Source organism: Juglans regia, chromosome 13 (genome assembly GCF_001411555.2).
Source record: "Juglans regia cultivar Chandler chromosome 13, Walnut 2.0, whole genome shotgun sequence".
NCBI lineage: Eukaryota > Viridiplantae > Streptophyta > Magnoliopsida > Fagales > Juglandaceae > Juglans > Juglans regia.
Genome location: NC_049913.1, coordinates 34,850,900 through 34,873,515, shown reverse-complemented (window position 1 = coordinate 34,873,515; position 22,616 = coordinate 34,850,900). Strand labels below are relative to the sequence as shown.

The window sequence follows — 22,616 nt, the reverse complement described above, 5'->3', positions numbered from 1 at the left end:
TTCAGATGATCTCTGGCCTTCAAAACCATACTACTCATGGAAAAAACTTATTTTCCAACTCTCTTTTCTGTGACTGCACTACTTTTGATACAATATTGTTGCATGCAGGCTAGCTTAGCCATTAATAATGCTGCAACCAATATTACCACAGATCAATCTGCCCTTCTTGCCTTGAAGGCTCGTATTTCCTACGATCCAAACAATGTTTTGGCAAACAACTGGTCCACCAATGCTCCTGTCTGCAACTGGATTGGTATTTCTTGTGGTTCTAGACATCATAGAGTTACTGCCTTGAATCTTGCTCATATGAGACTTGAAGGCACTATTCCTCCTCATCTGGGAAACCTTTCCTTTCTTGTTCGCCTTATCATGATAAACAACAGTTTTCATGGCTCTTTGCCCCCCGATTTGTCTCGTCTTCGTCGTTTGAAAGTCTTCAACTTTGGATCCAATAAATTAAACGGTGAAATCCCATCATGGATCGGGTTGTTAACCAGACTTCAATCTTTGTTCCTTCATGCTAACAGTTTCACAGGTACAGTTTCATGTTCCCACCAGATTCTCTTTCCAACACACACACACACACACATTGGAAAATTTATAGCTTTTAATTTGCTCACAAGTTCTTCGAAAGGTATGAAACTCAACATTCATGTTTTCTGTGGTGTTATATATACCAGCTTACCTAAAACAACTTTAAGCATGTATTTATACAATTGTAATTTTTTGGTCCTGGCCTTTAATTTCCTTCTTCCATCTTTGAAATAACCACCTTATAAGAAACTAATTATTATCTCTGAGAAAAATCTTTCAGGTTCAATGCCCTCTATGATCTTCAATCTGTCTTCACTGCAACTCCTTAATATCGGCTCTAATAAACTGTCCGGTAGACTGACGATGGACAAGTTTGATAATCTTCCCAACTTACTTGTCATTGCTGCCAGTTATAATCATTTTCATGGTGAACTTCCTTCCACTTTATACAACTGCAAGCAGCTGCAAATTTTATCTTTATCGGTTAATAATTTGTCTGGAAGATTACCCCCTCAGATTGGGAACTTAACTATGCTTGCATACTTATTCCTTGGCAGTAACAACTTTGAAGGTATGTTTGATCTTCTTCTAGTCAATCCTCATATTAGGATCAGTCAAGAGTGAGAATTTCTACTGTTTTTTCCTTTCATTTTCTTAAAAATATCAAACTTAAATTTTTATTAATTAGTCAATCTAATTAATTACCTTGGTGGTATGTTATGAAACATAGAATGTATCAACCTGCATAAATAGTGGGTTGTCATGTGACTAATTAGCAAAAAATCTTATTTCATATTATATTATAATGATATTTTTTTCCTTGATGTAAACCGTTTGCTTTCAAGGATCAGTGCTCTCCTCTTTCACATATGTTGATCCCATATTTTTTATTTTTTATAAATAAAAAAAAAAGATATACATATATGTGATTAATTTAAGGATCATTATATAAAGTTTACAAAAAGTCATATATATATGAGAAAAGATACTTACAACCGTGAATTGCGTAACCGCCGCGTAATCGCTTTGAAAAAAATGAATAAAACATGGGACCCACATGAAAAAAATTAATTTTTTAATAGTGGACCCCACTCTTTTTCAAAGCGATTACGCGGCGATTACGCACTTCACGGTTGTATGTAGAATTACTCTATATATATATATATTTTGTACCGGATATCCAAAAACAAAATCTCAACTAATTTTTGGGTGTACAATCCTCGATAAAGAATTTCCTACATAGGACTCCCAATATGCCATGGCCGCTTCTTCCTCGATCACTACCCACTTAACCTAATTTAATTATACCTCCCTAAAAAATCTTTTGTTTTACAATTTGAAAAAAAAAAATAGCAATTTGTTCACTTAGCTCAATTGATTGAATTGGGTTTTGATACCTAATCAAGTACTTGTCCAGCTAAGAAAAGAAAATTATTTGTGCAAGCTTAATACAAGCTCTCTAGCTTGACAAAAGTGGGACCCATAAAATATGTGAAATTGATTCCACTCTCTCTTGTGAATCCCACTTTGTTTTCAAGGGGATTTGTACCTCTAGGTTTGTATTGAGCATCACTTTTGATTTATCCAACTCTATAAGAGCATGAAATTATTTTTGAATAACAATGTACAATTGTTTATAATGTGACAGGTGCAATACCAAGTGAAATTGGTAATCTACAAAACCTAAAGGTACTCAGTCTCTTTCAAAACAGCTTTGAGGGTCCGATCCCACTTGAGATCTTCAATATCTCTACAATACAAATTATTTCAATGTGGATGAATAAGCTCTCAGGCCATCTTCCATCAAATATTGGCCTTTTCCTTCCAAACCTGCAACAACTTTATCTTGGACAAAATCAACTAAGTGGACCGATTCCCAGCTTTATCACCAACGCTTCACGACTCATTGAGTTGTATTTGACTAACAACTCATTCTCAGGCTTCATTCCTAAATCACTCGGGAATTTAAGGCTCCTTCGGGTGCTCAATTTCCCATTCAATAACTTGACTATTGAGTCTTCAGAATTAAGCAACCTTTTCTTCGAATTATCAAATTGCATATACCTTGAGTCGTTAGATCTCTCAAAAAATCCACTGAATGTCTTGCTTCCCAGTTCCATTGGAAACCTCTCTACTTCTCTTCAAAGATTTATACTGGAGAATTGCAAAATTAAGGGGAACATTCCCACAGACATTGGCAAGTTCAATAACTTGGTTACTTTGGCCCTAGATAACAATGAGTTGACTGGATCTCTTCCAGCTACACTAGGAAAATTGTACAAGTTGCAAGTTTTATACCTTGATTACAATAGACTTGAGGGTCCAGTGCCATCCAGTATATGCCATTTAAAGAGCTTGTTCAAATTATTTTTGAATCATAACAAGCTTTCTGGACATATTCCTACATGCATAAACAATTTGACTTCTCTAAGGAAACTCTACTTTAGCTTTAACCAATTAACTTCTACTATTCCTTTGAGCTTATGGAGCCTTACTTATCTCTTGGAAGTCGACTTATCATCAAATTCTTTCAGTGGCTCTCTTCCACGGGAGATTGAAGATATGGAGGTCTTGATAAAGCTTGATATATCAAGAAATCAACTATCAGGTGGTATCCCAAATATCTCTTTCAAAGACATGGTTAATCTATCATTGGCAAGGAATCGATTAGAAGGCTCAATTCCTGAATCTTTCGGTGAAATGGTGAGCTTAGTGCTCTTAGATCTTTCTCATAACAACTTATCAGGAGAGATTCCTAAGTCCTTTGAAGCACTGCAATATCTCAAATTTCTCAATGTCTCATTCAATAGACTACAAGGAGAAATTCCAACAGGAGGACCATTTGTAAATCTCTCAGCTGCATCATTTTTGTCAAATTATGCACTATGCGGTGCTCCCCAACTACAAGTTGCTCCATGTAAAGAAGTTCATCATCATCATCATCGACGTATACTGATGTATGTATTACCAATTGTCGGGTTAACAATACTTGTAACTTTCCTTGTATTAGTCAGGAAAAGTTGGAGGAAAAGGAATGGCATCAAATCTCAAGCCGTGGAAGAATTATCACCTCTGGCAAAATGGAAAAGAATTTCCCACCTAGAACTTCAGCAAGCAACTGAAGGGTTTAATCCAAACAACTTAATCGGCAAAGGTAGTTTTGGATTTGTATATAAAGGAACACTCTCAGATGGGATGGATGTAGCAATAAAGGTTTTAAACTTGGAAGTAGAGGGAGCATTCAAAAGTTTTGATGCAGAGTGTTTGGTACTGCGCAATATTCGTCATCGAAATCTTGTCAAGATCATCAGCGCATGTAGCAGCATGAACTTCAAAGCCTTTGTACTGGAATATATGCCTAATGGGAACCTTGAGACCTGGTTGTACAACCGTTGTTTGAATATGTTGCAAAGGCTAAATATAATGACTGATGTTGCAGCAGCACTAGAATACCTTCATTTTGGGCTTTCATCACCTATTATTCATTGTGATTTGAAGCCGAGCAATGTCTTGTTAGATGCAGAAATGGTGGCACATGTTGCTGATTTTGGAATTGCCAAACTCTTAGATGATGGAGATTCTCTCACACGAACCATGACTTTGGCTAGCATGGGGTATATGGCACCAGGTGATGTCAATTTGCATGTTTATATTATTTACATTAACATATATACCTAAACTCTTTTGTTAAAACATTGACTACTGCACTTAATTTGTTTCTTGAGAAGTTTTTCCCAATAATGTAATATTATAGAATTAACTCCTCGTGTTGGATTATATATAAATGTTACTTGTAGAATACGGATCAGAAGGAATAATTTCGACAAGAGGTGATGCTTATAGCTATGGCATTTTATTGATGGAGATTTTCACAAGAAAGAAGCCTACAGATGATATGTTTTCTGGAGAAATTAACTTGAAGAGTTGGGTAGAGGAATCGTTACCCCGTTCAATAAATGAAGTTGTTGATACTAACTTGTTGAGAAACGAAAGGAATTATGCTGCTATGGAGGGTTGTTTATCATCTGTTATGAGATTGGCTTTAATTTGTTGCGCAGATTCACCCCAAGAGAGGATGGATATGAAAACTGTTTCAGTCACACTCAACAAGATCAAATCAAAGTTTCTACGAGATACCGAAACAGGAGGGTCTACCAATGATAGTTAGTTGATGTGAGAATATCAAATTATATGTTACAGCTTTTCTATGTGTTGTGGCCTTGCAAATAACATTAGTCTGATTGGGACTGCATGTCCTAAAAACTAAAGACTTGTTTACGGTAATTGCTTTGTAGAAGGAATAATTTTATGTGAAAGTTTTTACGCTACTCGTCATCCACGTATTATAATTGTATTGCCGATGACTATATTTACAAATTATTGTAATACGTAATCCTCGTGCACTTCTCAAGTAAATATAAAATTTATATTAAAAATTAATTTTTTTAATAATAATTTAAAAAAAAATTGCACCATTGTAAAATTCGCAACTGTTACTATCTCTCTCGAGAAAGAATATAACGGAGAGGAGCGGCAAAAAGAAAAAAGAGAGAAAAAAACAAGAGAGGAAAAAGCTGAGTAGGTTTGCGGAACCCACCGGAAACTGGAAGGCAAAGGTCCGAAATTTCCCAGAAGCCATGGGAGGCCATGGCGCAATTGAGGTGGCCAAAACGGTTCTGGAGGTCGCTGACGTGGCCTGGACCGCTATGGAGCACCACCATCACCATCACCACGAGCACGATGGCACTGCCCACACCAAGACCGAGACCAATTCGTACGACGAGTTGGAGTCTCTGCGATCGGAGAATCGGCGTCTTAGGACTTTGCTCGAGCAGAATCTGAAGCTTCTTCAGGACCTCTCAGAATCCCCCTTTTCCTTGAACGATTGCCCACCCGATGTACGTCATTGACTCATTACTATTTCTGACTACTTCGGTAGAAGTTCTGAAATTTTTCCACTTCCTGTTGAATTTGTGGAACTTCTTATTGGGTTCATGTCAAAGAAAAGGAAGTTTTTAATTTGTCTAAGAAAATAGGTTCCTTGAGCAATTTTACGCTTACCCTGGCCTTTGCTTTCCTTTGTTATATCCAATATCTTATTGCGTAGCACCTTCATCCATCAACTGTCTCATGTCAAAAAAGATTTTAATTTTAATTTATTTGATGCGGGGTTACTACTTTTGCAAATGCAGTTGTATGCTCGGCTTGTGGCAACGGTGGATTCTGAACAATTCTTGTCTCGGCTCAAATCCCTCCAGCAGGCATCGATCAACGGGACTAGCAGCGAGTTTCCTTTCAAGGAAACCTCAGGTTTTTTTTATGAGCTTTAATTCAGCATTTTGTTCTATCCTTTTAAGTTTCGTAGTTTTCGTCTTTGTCTGGTATTCTGTGTTTGGTTCTTTGTCTAGGTGATGATGTGGACTCGGCTGAAATTTTAATCAAAGTTGACAGTGAAGAACCCAGCCGGTGGGTATGGGTCACAGATGAAATGGTTCCAAACAATGTTGAGGAATGGAGCGGAATCGATAATGAAAATTATGTAGTTGTTAGTGAGGAGCATGTGGTGGATGGGGTTGCCTACTTTATGGCTAGATGTATTATGTCAAATCCAAAATCTCAGGTACCAACTTTTTTACCTTTGAATAATAATAAACATAAAAATAAAAAGCTCGTGTACATGGCTACTGAATCTCCCTTCTCATTAAGTTTATCATGTGTCGTATCTAACATGATTTGCTTCCTTGCAAATGAAGAATTTGACACCAGAAGAGCTACAAAAAAGTAAGTTTGAAGTCCAATTTTCTGAAAATGCCTTTTTTACCAAGTTCTTATCCCAAAGCTGCATAAAGGTCATATACTATAGTATGGTAACATTTTTAGGTAATTGAGTATTTATCTTATGATCTTATTCTTTTGGTAGATAAGGAAATCAACGTTCAATCCGTTGGAATCAGCTATTTCATATGAATCTCTAGCAATAGAGTCACCATAACTGAAAATGAAATGGGTGGCAATATCTGCACTTCTTTGTGTATAATGTCAAGTTTTAAGCAGGGACATGTTAAATGGACAATCAAATGAATCTATCAATGTTCCATATAATTCTTTCTCAGTTGAAATACGATCTGTAACCGACCAAAAAACAACAATATTTGACCGGCTTCTGATACATGAGGAACAAAACTGACAGAATCAGTAGTTGTGAATGAAGTTGAGATTAAATGCAGTTCACAGACCAAAATGATATTTTGAGCGACTCTTTCCTTGTTGGATGCTGTTGTCTTCAATAGCAATACCCTGAAAACAAGACAACTTATTTTCTGAGTCTAATGCATGATGATGATAATTATTCCTGAGCTACCTTTGAAAAGTTGACATCTTTCTTACTGATATAATAATGACCAATCTGTCTGACTTCTCCAATTGGCATGTAGACTTGTGAGCCAGGAGTGATTCTGTATATTGCTTATCTGTCATTTTAAACTTGCAGCTGTGGCGAAAGCTTTAGGTGGTGTCAGCAAATTGGAGAAGATTCTTGGTATTTGGCATGCTGGGAAACTATTTTACGCCCTGTCCACCTGGGGACTTGCTCTTGCAGGGTGAGTTTTATTTGTTTGCTATATTTAGGAGGCGGTTGAGAATGTTATCCTCGAGATCATCTGCTGCCCTCCAGGTCATGAAAATCAAAGCCATGCACATATATGGCCTCACATTTGCATATTTGCATAAAGTTGGTGTTTGTGCTTAAAGCTTCTTCTTTCATCAATAATTAAAATGTATATCGTACTTGAAAGCAGTTAATTACTAGACTTTTTCACAGTTGTAGAATCCATCAGTAAATTTGGCAAGAGATCATAAATACATGCTTTCTTCAAAAATTTAAATGCATTAAAATGTACAGAAGGATTATTGTTCTTTAATATTTTTGAGTTGGAGAGATGTGCAATCGCTTTGGTATCGTTTTATGACCGATAAAACGGGTTTTGCATCACAGGTTGTATAGGACGCGTGCTGTATTGAAACTCGCCGCAGTGGGTGTTCACACAACCAGCAAAGTCGTTCTCAGGGCTCTCTAAAGATGGATATTCCACATCTTTGAACCATATTTGGTTGGGCATAATGCTGGGGGTGAAAATTTTATTATCTTTGTATATTGTTGTAAATAACGTTGGCCTTCCTTCAAAATGGTCGTACTCCTCCAGCTGCTCTGATTGTATTGATTTATTTCACCGTGATTGATTTCATTACCTTGGCATCGATGCCCAGATCAGAACTCATTTGAATTCATGCATTCCATTTTAGTGGCAGATTTGCATGTGACAAGAGGCAAGAGTTCTGCATTTGAGTTCATGGCAGCAAGAATCTACATAGAATTTACATTCCATGCTAACTATGAATGAAGCATCAACATTGAAAAAAGGTGTAGAACATGAGCATGTTCCACATAGAAGACGATATACTCTGCCAACATCAAAATAAAACAGCAATATTCTAAAATCGTCAAGCACCTCTTCTGTACAACTACTCTCATTTAGCACAGTAGTATGTAACATGCTACATGACCGTTGCTCAAGCCTAGACCATAAATAATAAATTTGTGGTATGCTGCATTCCAAAGCTATATGGCCTATACGGCCCAAAATTGATTTTCTCCGCAAAGGTTATTTTCTGGCTCTCAAACAGCTCAGATATAAGACCATTGGGGGGGTAAAGCAAATCAAACATACTATTTCAATGACACAGTTACATTAAACTGTACGATATAAAAGAGCATCTAGAATCACCTAAACTGAATCATTAAAACCACAACACTTCCCAGTGTGTAAAGATCATGTTTTCGGAGTTGTTCACTTGACATTGGATGCCGAGGGAACATCTGACTGGGGCTGCCCAAATACTGACCTGAATAATTGCCCAAAGACAACAAAAATCAAGCGAGGTGAACTAACAATAGATCTAGAACTAACATATAATAAACGTGTAACAATTCTTGTGTGTGTGTGTGTATATATATATATATATATTTTTTAATTCTTATGTGTATACTCCTAAAACCCTAATATAGAATTCATGAAGAACTAGTTTTCCTAAAAACCTTTGCTGTCCAGCTACTGCCAACCCTATTTGGAGAACAGAATAGATTTCTTGAACTCTCAAAACCCCCAATTCTGATGATTTAAGATCCTTTGCCAAGCTTAATCAGAAAGAATAGTGAGGGAATTTCGCCCCCTGTTAAATTGTCCCCCATACCAATTTGACAAAGCCTCGAAAAACAATTGAGCACAATAGGTCTTTCACTTCCTCTGTGATTTTGAACTTGAAGTCATTTACTACCACTAGGCATTAGACAGATAGAAAAATGATGCACCATGGAAATATATGAAACAGCGTGTCATAAACAGTGTAATATAACTTCAAAACAATGTCCACTCACCCACAGGTCGAACATTTCTTGTGATGCTTACAAAAAATGGACAAGCATACAGAACATATGTAGCCCATGTCGATTGTTCTTTTATGACAAAAGCACCTGCAAGTCACATAGTTTCAATACAATGCATGCATAAATTCACGTAGATATGCATAAAAAGTGATGCAGAATGAGATCAAATTCTTCACTTGATTAGGACCATGACTGACAGTAGTAGCCCTACCTACAGAAAAGATAGTTGAGACAACAGCCTATACCCTGTCAATTAGATTCTAATAAGTTTGTTGTGTCACAAATAGATAACATCCAAACATTTTCACCACAAACTTCCACCCATTTTTCATTTTGGACCTTAAAACTACAAAAAAGTTTTACTTTGCACCCCAAACTACAAATAGATTTCACTTTGCACCTCAAACTACAATTAGATTTCACTTTGCACCCTCCACACAACTATGGCTGGAGTTTATGCCATGAGGCTAATTTCTTGTTCATCTTAATGGTCAGATCTTTAACTGAGGTGCAAATAAAAAATGTAGATAGGGTGCAAGCTGAAACTTTTTCTAGTTTTGGTTACAAAGTGAAAAATCGGTAGATTTTTTTTTTAGGTAAGAATTAGGTAGTAATTCGAGGGAAGAAAAGAGTAATGACCACAAGAAATATATTGCTTATCAGTTTTTGTTTCTCAATTATTCTAATTAAGGCGAGTTTAATCAAGCGGTATATATTATGACTACATTTACCAAGTAAAACTACTCGTTTCACCAGAGCATCAATTGAACTAACAATACAACGAATGTAAATATTGAATGGTAGTTCAAAAGTTTTAAAAAAATCCAGAAGTACAAAGGCACTAACACAACATAGATAGATACAAAAGAATGCTCACAAGATATTTAACTTACGAGGCACGGAAGTCAACACCAACAGACTTGGGAAGCCGTAAGAAAGTACGAGAATGCAAATCAGTTGCAAAAACCGTCTGCATGAAACAAGGCGGCTTCATCAGCACCAAGTTCATACACATGCTAAAGAAAGACTTATAGACTCTAGGAAATTAAAAAAGGTGAAAAAATGGAAAACAAGATCATCACATAGAAAACCCAAAGATAGTAAAAGAATACGAAAAACAAAAATTTTATAAAATATATCCATAGATGTAATGGTTGTATCTATAATGAGACGAAAGAATACCAGCAAAAAGGCTGAAATTTAATACCAACAAAACTAGCTGAAAATTCTAATGAAGTTTAATCATAAGCAAAAGAGCTGAAATTTACCAAGGGTCCTTCAACTTCTCGCTAAAATTCAAACCAAGTCTACTCTATCGAATTAGCACCAAGTATTAGTTCTAATCCAAATATTGCCAAAAAAATCCGATCCCAAAACGGACAAGGCAGAAATAAAAGTTGCCAGGTTAAACAGATCAAGCCCAGGATTATCGGGCTTCAGTCATACCAAGATTCCTTGTATAGAATTCTTGGAATGTAACATAGAACGACAATTCACCTTGGAACTCTAATATCATGTTAATGCAGACCAATTGGATCAGCAGAAACCCATTTTAGAATACCAGCACTGCAATGGTGCAAGAATATTATGTTCAATTTTTCTCATTTAGTCTTGCAGCATGTAGGGATTGGAAACAGGAAAGTAATCAACCTGCTAGGAGTCATAACTGAAAATGGCATCTCTTCATCTAACAGTTAACATAAAAGATAACATTTTTATTATGCCTAATAACAATCTTTTAAAGATTTTACATCAAGTTTTTTTTATCGGTAAACAAAAATTTTATTGATAATAGGGATAGGCAATTGCTCAAGTACACAGGACATATACTAGAGCATCACCTATGCTTGATTAGATTTTACATCAAGTTAAAACACTATTATCATTCATACTTATATTATTCTAACTGTCCTGCCAGGTCAACCATGGGTTTTCCTCCAAAAAAACCACAAGATCTCATGCTTATCCAAGCTTACTCCCCCCTTGAGAGTGAGTCCCATACACTCTTGAGTGAATATCCATTACCCAAAGAACTTATGACACATCAAATGAGAGCAGGTGATCTTGTGAAGAATTGAACAAGGAGAGCAGGGTACTCTTGCCAAATGTACAAGGTTGCATGTACCAATCAAAAAAATATTTAGCCATATTCTCAACAAACCATTTCTAGGTTTTGCCAATCTAAGCTTCACAAGTTCTTCCAACCTGCTTGATATGCACGCAGGCTAATTAATGGCATATCAAACTCAGGCACCCATATAAAATTTCATGCTTCATGATCAAGGGTTTTCTCATTCGCAATGCAATAGTTCTCTGACAGTACCCTTGACAATGTACACATAAGCATATATACTTTCTTCAAACCATCAAATTATACTATAAAGCTGGAAATAAGTCAAAACCAGTGTCTCATTTGGCTTCACATCAAGTATATTGATTTTACTCAACAATATAGACAACCAAGAAAGTAAATTCTTTAAGTAATATCTTTTGCAACACAAGGCTATGGGTTGTAGTTTCCATCGACAAGAACATGAAGTCTTTTTGATATATTTTATGTTAGATGCCCAGTTATTTTTAATATTTTTCAAGCACGTTACATAAACTTCAGAAAAATTATGAAATCCGTAAATAAAAGGTAAGCTCAATCTGCAGAGAATAAAGAAGGATACAAATTTAAATTGCCTTTATGAAAATTATTGTAACAACCTACCGAGAGATACTGAAAGAGCCCATCCAATTGTTGGGGCTTCTGATACACACCACCAGTTATGTAAGAAGCCTGTTATTCGAAAACATTAGAAGCAATCACTAAAGCCAACAGAGGGCTGATGCTAATAATATCATGTCTTGCAACAAAATTCATTAAGGGTACACAGAACAGATAAAGTACCTGCTGCAGGAAGGCAGAATTGTTAGAGCCCATAAAACAAGAATCTATAGGAACCTGCACCAGGACCAAATTATTTCACATAAGACTTTTAGATCCAAAAAAGAGATGATATTAAAATGTACATACATGAATGCAAAAACATATTATAACAATAAACTTTGTACATTATGCATTAGCTTTTGAAATCTTAAAATATACTTATCCCAAAACAATATTCAATTACACAGATAGAGTAATTGCATAACTTCATTTCAAATCTGCAAATGGCCAGCTTAAAATATCTAGCCAATTCTAATTATTTGGAAAAAAGAAAAGAAAGATATATGAAGCTTAAAATGATTTCAAGAAGCTCCAATTGTAGCCTCGACTAGTCCTTTTGGAGCGTGGGCATAGATGTGACTTGGGCCTTTCTTGGATTGTTATAAATGGTATCAGAGCTAATCTTAATGACTTGTGGTACTTGAGCCATGCCACCTATGATGGATTTGACTAGACAAGGATATTGGGGATTGAAGGAGGGGGATTGATATAGTTGGGAATTTAAGCTTAGTTTTTTTATCAGTTGGATTAAAGCTTAGTTGATATAAATTTATATCTACTTGGCATACCACTAACCCATTTGACAAGCCTTGCCTTAATTGGAACCAATCATTTAATAAGCAACCAAACGTCTCACACAGCCTTGAAAATTTATGAAATTTCATACCATACTGTTAGCACGAATCAAACACTTGTCAACGTTACATTTTCCATCCCACACTGTTAACATATCCAGCACTTTCCAACAGTATTTTTTTATGAGTAAAAATAGTTTTATTAAATCAAGAACTAGGCATAGCCCAAGTATACAGGAAGTGGACTTTGTGACTTGAACACTAGCCAACAGTTAAACCATACTTCATATGGTCAGGAATTTCCCATTACAGGCTACATTGTAGACAAAGAAGATCACGTTCAACAATCAATAGTCACAACCAACTTATGAACCAGAAGCCTAAAACCATGGGGTAAAATTTTATTGGATACACCCATCACTTCCATGGATATCGCCAAAAAAGGAATGACTCAGGATGTCGTGGCCCATCTCTTATGTCAAGAGTATCCTAGCTCAGATGCCTATCTCAGATGTTGTGGCCCATGCCGCCCATCACTTTTATTTTCATTTCAAAATGAAATGACCACAGCTCAAGGCATGCCCAAATCATTCAAGACAGCCATTTGTAGATAGTCGCATTTTACTATTATCATTAAAGGTTACCAAAGTAACATTTACAATCATGTCACAATTATTCATCAAGAACTATAGTTGCACACAGGGCGGAACTAGAAATCATAACTTGGGGGGGCAAACTGTGAAAAAAAATTATAGGGGGGCAGAAATTAATTTTTGTGAAATTTATCTTTAAAAAGGCATTAAAAAGTAAAAAAATTTTAAATTTTGGTAGAAATCATAACTTGGGGGGGCAAACTGTGAAAAAAAATTATTGGGGGCAGAAATTAATTTTTGTGAAATTTATCTTTAAAAAGTAAAAAAATTTTAAATTTTGGGGGTGCTAAAGCCCCCCCCTCTAAAAGCATAGGTGTAGGTCCGCCCTGATTACTTGCACAACCTTGTTGCCAACTAATTCTCATTACAGTTTTATCAAAATACATAGTACAGCTTTAATGCTTAACAACCAGAAGGGAATTTTAATTATTTAAATATTGTTTGAAAATAATAATTTAAAATCATTAATATGTTATCTTACCTCCTGAAAAGCGATGATAAATATGCTCCATATATAATATCCAAATATTTCACATTACAACATTAAGGCCTTGTTTGGATAGCTATCTCAACTCATCTCATCTCATCTCATCTCATCTTATTTCCTTCTCAAATATCACTCAAGCACAAACACTTTTCAATTTCAAATCTTCAGCTTTTTATCTAATTATTACCTAATCATTACAACTTTCCCAAACATCCAAACAAACATAAAAAATAATTCAACTTTTTCAAATCTCAAAACAAAAATTATATTAAAAATTTAAATTCTAACAATATTTTAACTTTACAATATTTTATTCAACTTTTTTCTCTCTCCTTCTCCAAAATCCAATAAAATATCTTAACTCAAAACCATGTCACTATTATTCACAGATTTCTCATCTCATCTCATCTCAACATCTAAACAAGACCTAATACTTACAACCAGAACCATCTATGTTACAAGTTTTCATTCAAGGAACAAAAATAAAATTCCTAAAAGTATTTGTGGCCTTTATTGGGATGGAGGAGGGGATTAGATGCAAAGACTGATCCAGACGTGCGCAATTTGAAAGAAAAAAAGTATCCAATTGTGGATTTATTTTTATAAGTGCCAATTATGTGAATTATTTAAAAGACAATATAGGTATAAACAGTTACCACATACCATTGAACGCTGAGCTGAGAATATTGCATTCATGATCGCCACATATCTGGAAATGGGGGGAAAATTTCAAGGGTAAAGTTCAACCCAAATATACTAAAATTAATGATGGTGATGATGATTCCAGATATTATAAAGAACATACTGCTCAGGTCCATCTGTGGATCCCTGCAAGCATAAAATCTGCCACCATACGTTAGTAACTATACAAGAACATATTCCATTTAAGTTCTAAAAATGTGATAAGATAATAAAGCAGCAAACAAGACAAACATAGAGCTATAAGCAAAAAATAAACAAAACCAACAGAAAGTAGGCTTTGAAAAAAACAGCACAATGTCATATGACACTAAAAATTGGCCTTGCCCATTGCACTAAGACCGACTGCATAAATCAATCTGGACACTGAGCTACGTGATTTGAGTAAAATACATGTCAACTTTGGATGATATCAAAAGCTCTGCAACTGTCATAGTACACGAATCATAGCTAGAAGTTGTCTGCCACAACAAATTAGATGAATGTGAAAAAGGAAAAATAGAAACCTTTGAAGATCTAAATGAATATTGAGCACAATACGGTTTCTGGTATAGATAAGGTTCAATTAAGTTACTTCTATAAACCTCAGGCAATTGAAGAAAGCATTAATGTGTAACAAAAATAATATAGGAACTTGCAAGATTAATTTTTTGAAGACTATAGATACCACACAAAACACAAAGGCTGCTAGTAGCTATTTAACATGTCATTATTTTGCAAAGTCAATGTTTAGTATATCCCCAATAGCAATCTCACAGCCTAAACTTCCTTTACTTATAAAAAATAATAATAATAAAATTGCAAGTATAACAACAATCATTCCAAGCATGGACTAAGACTGCTGAATGGGTTTATAAATGAGCCTCTTCACGCTAGGTTAGAAAGCTTGTTTCAAATCAATTTTATTAGTGCAAAGGGGCATAACCTAGTACACATGGTGTATGCAAGATAAAGCATTCAACTAGTAGGAAGAGGGAAAACATGTTAGAAGGTGCTAACAAGGAATCATACAATTCCATCTTCAAATACAGTAATGAGACTACTCAAACAAATAAATAATCACCAAGAATACAACACAACAAGACTAGAGTAGAATGTATATAATATTTTGATAAGTAAATTTTTTTTTATAAATATGTATATAATATTGACAGGCAAAATCTCACAGATCCAACATAAAGTTGAGAAACCTTCCTGACAAATGATGGTCAGTTGGTCAATAAAAATAATCAGTAATCCAACTTTGAAAATAGCCTTGAATACAAATTTAACTACTCACTCGAGGCTGTGGATGCAGTGGTCCCGAACGAAAAACCTTCTGTATATCTAGTTAGAGAGTCAAGTGGACGATACTTTATATTTCCCAATAGAAATCAAATGGCTCCATTATGTTTTACACATCTCAATGTAAAAATGATTCCACAATTTTCATTCATAGATTCAGGCTATCAGACATGACAGCAGCCAAATCCAATATACCTTAGAAAACAAAGAAAGCGTTATTACTATAAACCGTGAATAAATAAATTGAGAGGATACAACAAAGAGCCATGGACAAGGAGCCCGATAGGAGCGAAGACGTAGGCGGTCCTAGAGAGTCTTTCTCCCCCAAGTGCTGATCTCTGGTGACGAACTCATCCAATTTCCGCAACAAGTCAGAGCAAAGAGCGGGCATTCTTCCGCTTTCTGCATCGGTGTTCGTCGCCGAAGAAGAGTCATAGATATAGTCGCAGGAATTACACCCGGTAGCAATGACCACGACTTGGTTGAATTGGTTGAGGAGTAAGATTGAGTTAAGAAACGAAAGTACCTGTAATGAAAACGAGAGAGAGAGAGAGAGAGTAACGAAGCCACAATTAACCTATGTTTGGCTCACCAAAGAAAACACAGAATAAAATATTTAAGTCGTTTGAGAAATGAAAAATTCGTTCTGTTAGGCAATCAATCCGATGGTTAGGGTTTGGAATTGAAAACGAGAGAGAGATAGAGATTACGTGAGAGAGAAACTTGGAGAATGGGAGAGAGAATGAGCTCCAGAAGAAAGGGTTTGTATCTAAGAGTACCACCAGGAGACTTACGTCATCTGCAATAACACAATCCCAACACAAAGAGAATGAGACGACGAATAAGAAGAAGAATGTGGAGTCAGAGTTGCAGAGAGAGAGAGAGGGAGGGGGGGGACCTGCATATAGCTTAGAAGGAGCTGAAGCCATGGGGAGAGTGATGCTGTTATTCAAACCTGTGACTGTTGCAATCAGATGTAATTGGTTTCGCGGAAACTTGAAGCGGACCAGACGGATACGGGATTCTCTCTGCAAATTTTCCTTTCTTCTCCTTTTCAAGCCTCAAGATCGGCCATTTCTCACAAATCGACCACACCGTAAGATTTAACTTACTATTTAGTAATCATTATTATTTCGAAAATATTTAAAAATAATTTGAGAAGCGCTGCTGCGCGGCGGTCGGGCTCTTGTAGATAGAAAAGTAGCCCTCTATTGAAACAGTGACATGTAAGAAAAAATACAATAGACTAATTAGACGTCAACACACAGAATCACCACACACAAAAGAGATAGAAATTGTTATTTGGGCAGCGCCGTCTGAGTCTCTTTACACTGCCACCAAGCCCGCCGCCCAATATCGGATGCGAAAAACTTTGGTCAAGCTATACCAAATGGGCAGGTTCGATCCTCAAAACCCTTACACCAGCGTTGACCCTCCCCTTCTCTCTTTGAAAACCCACAAATAACAGACCACAACCCACGGCAACGCCCCCACTCTCCACTTACGAAACCCAAATCAATTCGGCCCCCTCACATGGAAAGAAATCTCTTCCAAACTGAATGATTCGACGAGACCTTCATGGCCATGGAGTGAACTAACTGTCAGAAGCCTTTCCACCCAGCGAAATCGAGTTGAGAGAGCTTTAGATATTCTTCATGGCGGGAAGGAGCTGAGATTTTGGATGCTTGTATGTGTAATCTTTTTCATTTTCAGCTTTTATAAATCATGAATGTATCTGTAGACTTTCATGCTTGAAATGTAAAACACTGGTTTGAAAAAGAAATAAAAAAAACTCACGAGTCACCAAGAAATATTGCGGACCATAACCCACTCTCGCACAGCCACCATCTGACCAAAACCCAGCAATGCTCCCTTCACCGATACGGCCACACCCAGAAAACCCCCATGCTCTGTACAAAAGCCAAACTCGTCGTCCTTCATGGGTATGGATATTGATGAGCACTGCTAGGGTTTTTTATCCGCAAGATTTGATGACAAATCAAAGAAAACATAGGGGCGATGGAAGTTTTGGGCGACGGAGATGGTGGGCAAAAGAATGGTGGTGATGGAACTGGGTCGAGCTCCATCCTTGCCATCGTCTGGGTCGAGTGCTGTCGGGGATGAGTGTGGGGTGGGATTTCGTTTGGGTTGGGATGGCATGGAAGACGAAGGAGTGAGAGAGGGGTTGTATGGATCTCTGATCAAGTGTATGCAAGTATAGACTAAACACTATAAACTGCTTATGTGGCACACAACCATTAGAGGGCTGCTTAATGAGGGGAGCAACCGAACCGCTGCCCACGTTTTCTGAAATAATTTTCATTTTAAATTGGCAGGTTATCTCTATTCTTTTTTAATGAAAAACTCTAAACATAGGCGTAGTGTGCAGTGCCCCACGGATGCATCCAACTTGGAGTCGAAACGCATTGTTTGGATTAAATAAAATGGTGTGTTTAGAGCTAAATACGATTAACCCCTCCTTCTTTTGTCTAAACTGTGCGTTTTGACTTTCTTTCTTCTTCTCTAAGATTGCTTTCGGTTCCCCTTCTCCCCCTTCTCATTCTCCTTCCCATTACAGAACAAAACCCTAACCCTAATGCGGCGTGGGTTGCTGTGTCTAAGGATTTCTATTTCAGTTCGATTTGGTCCTAGATAACTCACTACTCCAATCTCAGTCCATTTTTTGAATATTTTTCCTACGTATTCTTTCGGTTCAATTTTGGTTCGATTTGAACCTATGTCTGCATCTATGGTTAAATGTAGATTAGTTTCAATTAGTTAGCATGAATTAGTATATGTATTGATCTTGGATAGGACTAACGAACCAACTAATTTTTCTTGTGGCAAGGATTTGTCTTGATCTTGAATGGATGTATTGATATGTGATGTCTTGAATGGATGGATGGATCTTGAATGGATTTTCTTGTGGCGAGAATTTGACTTGCTTGTCATGCATTACATCTTGAATTAGTAGATGTATTGATCTGCGATGTCTTAACGAACCAACTATTTTTTCTTTGGTTAAACATCATGCCTTACTTGATATGTTGGCTAAAATGTCTTAATTCTGATCATCTCTGTACTTGAGCCCCAAAAGAAAAAAGAACGAAAAGTCATTAAAATCTCTATCATTTTGTGGCTTTTATTTTTAGCATAGCATTTATTTGACATTGAAACTGGGTTTGGCTTTATTGAGATGCTAATTTGAAACCCAACTTAGACCAGTTATGTACTTGTGTCTTTGGCTTTTTAAATCACCATAGAGCTATACGAAATAGAATGAAACTAAGACTCTGTATAATTGGTACTTAATGAGCTAATATTGCTAATACTAATAGAAAAATCTTAACATGACTTGTGTAAAAACTTGAACGTGACCATGCGATTAATATTGTACTTAAGAAGGCAATCAATATAGAATTCTAAATTGCAAATTAATTTAGAATTATAAACTAAAGAGGAAGTACCTTATTAATATGAACTTTTAGGGATATTCAAAAGTTTTAACTGTTTTGCAGGAGTTGTTTTCTTGCACGTGGAAACTACTTTTGTTTTCTTAGTTTTGGTATCTACCAATTATGCAAGTTATAAATGGAAGCTTTTAAGCTCTGTAGTTAATTTATATTCTCATAAAGGTTGCCAACAATATAGATACCTATTGAACTCGTTATTATACATTGTAGAATAATGACAAAATACATACCCGAAGATCTGTTCAAGTAAGATAGGAATTACAACATATTTCAAACCCAGAAAATATGCCTTAAACATTTACAAGCAAATACCAGTAACAATACTAAGCAAAGCTAAAATAGTAGTAATATCACACTACTTTCATATTCATATAAGTTAATGATCTGGTATGGCAGAGTGAAGAGTTTATGCCCCCTTTATCCTAATTGACTCGTGATTCTTTTACTATGCTGCTTTGCATCTCACTAGAAGATGAGGTTTGGAGATGGGAATGTCAAAAGTGAACATACTTGTGCTCACTGGATTGCGGAGAGCCTTTGAATAATTGGATGGGTAGAAGTGCCTTGTGGAACTTGATCCCACTACATTAGGCAATTGTGTGAAACAACTATATTGTTGAATCACAAGGCTAGTGCTAAAAAATAATGTGTTGACTTGTTTAGTTTATGATAAACAATTCCACAAATACTTGACATAGTTGGTGAGTTTCCCTGCAACCACAACTAAAAAAACTATTCTTTTTTTCTTAAAGGGACATCCTAATGTCTGGATTAGAACAATGAACCTATAATATATAGTTTGCCAATAGTCCAACTATAAATAGACTGTCTCGTTTAGATCTCATTTACTTGTGAACATTTTGCAATGTAAGCTTACATAACGTACTGATTGAATGGATTCAAACTTGGTTATCACTTGACTCACCTTATCTATTACTTCCAATTTATTCTCAAGGTAGTTTGGGGTTCAATTTGGGCTCTGCCCCACTACGCCCCCCTTCCCCCCCCCTGCGGTCTGCTCCACCCCCGTGTGGCAGGGTGGATCCCCCCGCCCTCATCTAGCACCCACAACAGGGGCAGGGGCGGGATAGGAGTGGCCCCCGCCCTGCCTCCGCTTATATAGATATAAAAAAAAATTATATATATAAGTATATTTATATATTAAAAAAAAAATCCAGGCATGAAATGACATTTCATGCCTGGGATTTTTTTACTTAATAACAAATGACGAAACAACGTTGTTTTATCTATGACAAAATGGTGTCGTTTCATCATCTGTTAAGATTCTAAGAAAACCCCCCTCCTTGCGACTTAGCCCCTTTTCTAAATCTCTCTCTCTCTTTGAGTCTCGCTCACTCTTTGCATCTCCGATTCTCCATCGCTGTCGAAGACTCCACTATGTCATCGCAGTAGCCTTCCTTCCACATCTTCGTCGGTGAAGGTCAAAATTTTGGTTAAAGTTTTAATTTTTTGTTGATTTATGGAATGGAGATTGGAGGAAGGATGGGGTTTAATCGGAGATGGAGGATGAGATTGTGTATGTGAATTGTGTGTTGTGGAGACTTGATTATGTATGTGTTTTTATGATTGATAAGCCGATGTGTGTGAATTAGTTTTGTGATTTTGATTTTTGTGGGTTTGTAATGTATTTTGAATCTTGATGATTGAATACGTGATAGTGAATTAGTTATAGTGATTTTGTGGCTAAATTAATTTGGATTGGAATCCTAAATTAATTTAAGGTTCCAATCTAAAACCCTAACTTAATGATTGGAACCCTAAATTAATTTAGGGGTTTCAATTTTTGAAACCCCTAAGAGATTGAAACCCCTAAATTAATTTATGGTTTCAAAATGCCTTAATTTTTTTTTGAAACCCCTAAGAGATTGAAACCCCTAAATTAATTTATGATTTCAAAATGCCTTAATTTTTTTTTTCTGCAAACACGAAATATAGAGTTTTGATTTTTTGAGTGGTTGTTTAGATAAGGTTGATGTTCTTATGGCTTCCAAATAGAAGTAACACTTGATTTCCATAAACATGTCCAGTTTAGGCAATATTTTCAATATTTGATGTCACTCAACTTTTTAGATGCATTTTGTTTTCAAACTTCACAGCCTCATAAAACTGGCTATAAGACTTATCTGAACAACTAGTGTTTGTATTGTGTAGTCCTCAACCAAAACAATAGTATTTTCTGAAATGTTGCTTTTTTTTTTCTTTTTTGAGTTCAACTTCAACTGGAATAATAGTTTTTTTTTTCTTTTTGGTTAATTTCCTTTTGCAACTCAAAATTATCACTTTTTCATTTTTATCAAATTACAGTACTCCAAGTCTCCAAATTATCAAAACCAAAGAACTACCAATTTCTTCTAATTTGTACCATCTAATTTCTAATTAATCTATTAACTATAATAGAGCACTTAATTATATTTCTTGTATTACTAGATTTTAATTACATTACATGTAGCATAAAAATTGAGTACTATATCATTTGTATTCGAAGAGCACGATGAAGTACTTTCATTAACATAATTAATGTTTGGATATTAATACTTGGATTTTAATTGTTTGACATATTGTTATGTTTGCTATAATTTCAGATTTATTGTTTGCTCGAGTTCATGGATATTCCGGCAGATTCTAGTGCGAGCTCCCATTTCCAGGTTCAGGGTACCCCTACCCCTACCACTACTTCTGCTCCTACTCCTACTCCTGGCCTAACACCTACCCTTAAGAAACCTTGCCCCGCCCCCAAGCCCAGCAAGAAACCTGCTTCCATAGTTTAGTCTCATTTCACAAAACTAGAAGGTAGTGACTCTAATAATCCACAAGCCAAGTGTAACCACTATAGGAAATTTTATAGATGCCACTATAGGAAATATTATACTTAACAATTAAATGTGCACTTACAAGAGCAATGCAAAAAAAATCTAATATTACGATCATTACAAGATAAGAGCCAATCTAGGCTAGAAATTGGACTTAAAAAATGGCAGATATGAGTAATGAGAGTGCAACGTTAAGGGGGTATATTAAGTATGATCTCGATGAGTGTAAGAGACACCTAGCTCATATGGTCATCATGGACGAGCTACATTTTCAAGTTGTTAATGGGAAATGGTTCCAAGCGTAATCTCACTACTTGAAACCAAAGTTTAATCTTCATTCTCGCCACACGATGGATAAGGATGTAAAAAAATATTATTTTTCTGAAAAAGAGAAGTTGATGGGTCTATTGGCGTGTCAATTTGTTTGCCTCACCACTGATACTTGGACATCAATCCAAAATTTTAATTATTTTTCTTTAACTGTGCATTTTGTTGATGGTGATGAGACATTGCACAAGAAAATTATAAAATTTTGTCAAATCAACGATCATAAGGGTGTGATTATTGGGAGGATCTTGGAGGCTGTAATAAAGGAGTGGGGGTTGACACGAGTTGTTATTGTCACAGTTGATAATGCATCATCTAACGATGTCGCATTAGGAGATCTTAAGACCTATCTTAGAGAGGCAAATAAGACAATCATGG

General features: G+C 36.0%; 3 protein-coding genes across 4 annotated transcripts; 2 read left to right on the top strand and 1 right to left on the bottom strand.

Annotated features, from left to right (window-relative positions):
• Nucleotides 1-4,888, top strand: LOC108988326 (probable LRR receptor-like serine/threonine-protein kinase At3g47570). The gene is made up of 4 exons (XM_018961562.2): nt 1-535; nt 815-1,105; nt 2,183-4,162; nt 4,332-4,888. Exons 1-4 carry the CDS (start codon nt 37-39, stop codon nt 4,700-4,702), a joined length of 3,141 nt encoding a protein of 1,046 aa, XP_018817107.2. The 5' UTR covers nt 1-36; the 3' UTR covers nt 4,703-4,888.
• Nucleotides 4,889-5,064: 176 nt separating this feature from the next.
• On the top strand, nt 5,065-7,857 carry LOC108988328. The gene is made up of 6 exons (XM_018961565.2): nt 5,065-5,432; nt 5,727-5,844; nt 5,943-6,154; nt 6,288-6,315; nt 7,025-7,133; nt 7,529-7,857. Exons 1-6 carry the CDS (start codon nt 5,172-5,174, stop codon nt 7,608-7,610), a joined length of 810 nt encoding a protein of 269 aa, XP_018817110.1. The 5' UTR covers nt 5,065-5,171; the 3' UTR covers nt 7,611-7,857.
• Nucleotides 7,858-8,004: 147 nt separating this feature from the next.
• Nucleotides 8,005-16,745, bottom strand: LOC108988327 (general transcription and DNA repair factor IIH subunit TFB4). 2 transcript variants are annotated; one of them, XM_035684217.1, is made up of 11 exons: nt 16,506-16,745; nt 16,318-16,406; nt 15,863-16,133; nt 15,603-15,649; nt 14,430-14,452; nt 14,288-14,333; nt 11,871-11,924; nt 11,691-11,759; nt 9,871-9,947; nt 8,969-9,064; nt 8,005-8,436 (listed from the first exon to the last, which is right to left on the bottom strand). In XM_035684217.1, exons 1-11 carry the CDS (start codon nt 16,534-16,536, stop codon nt 8,382-8,384), a joined length of 858 nt encoding a protein of 285 aa, XP_035540110.1. In that variant the 5' UTR covers nt 16,537-16,745; the 3' UTR covers nt 8,005-8,381. The 2 variants fall into 2 exon arrangements, with proteins under 2 accessions (XP_035540110.1, XP_018817108.1); XM_018961563.2 differs by having other exon boundaries at nt 14,430-14,467; nt 16,506-16,743.
• Nucleotides 16,746-22,616: the final 5,871 nt, after the last annotated feature.

Coding starts and splice junctions, on each gene's coding strand:
- LOC108988326 (XM_018961562.2), top strand. CDS start 37: ATGGAAAAAACTTATTTTCCAACTCTCTTTTCTGTGACTGCACTACTT. Junction 1,106..2,182: donor TGGCAGTAACAACTTTGAAG/GTATGTTTGATC, acceptor ATAATGTGACAG/GTGCAATACCAAGTGAAATT. Junction 4,163..4,331: donor CATGGGGTATATGGCACCAG/GTGATGTCAATT, acceptor TGTTACTTGTAG/AATACGGATCAGAAGGAATA.
- LOC108988327 (XM_018961563.2), bottom strand. CDS start 16,536: ATGGCTTCAGCTCCTTCTAAGCTATATGCAG. Junction 11,925..14,287: donor TCTCAGCTCAGCGTTCAATG/GTATGTGGTAAC, acceptor GTCCTGGTGCAG/GTTCCTATAGATTCTTGTTT. Junction 9,948..11,690: donor GGCTCTTTCAGTATCTCTCG/GTAGGTTGTTAC, acceptor TGTTTCATGCAG/ACGGTTTTTGCAACTGATTT.
- LOC108988328 (XM_018961565.2), top strand. CDS start 5,172: ATGGGAGGCCATGGCGCAATTGAGGTGGCCAAAACGGTTCTGGAGGTC. Junction 6,316..7,024: donor ACCAGAAGAGCTACAAAAAA/GTAAGTTTGAAG, acceptor TTAAACTTGCAG/CTGTGGCGAAAGCTTTAGGT. Junction 7,134..7,528: donor TGGGGACTTGCTCTTGCAGG/GTGAGTTTTATT, acceptor TTTGCATCACAG/GTTGTATAGGACGCGTGCTG.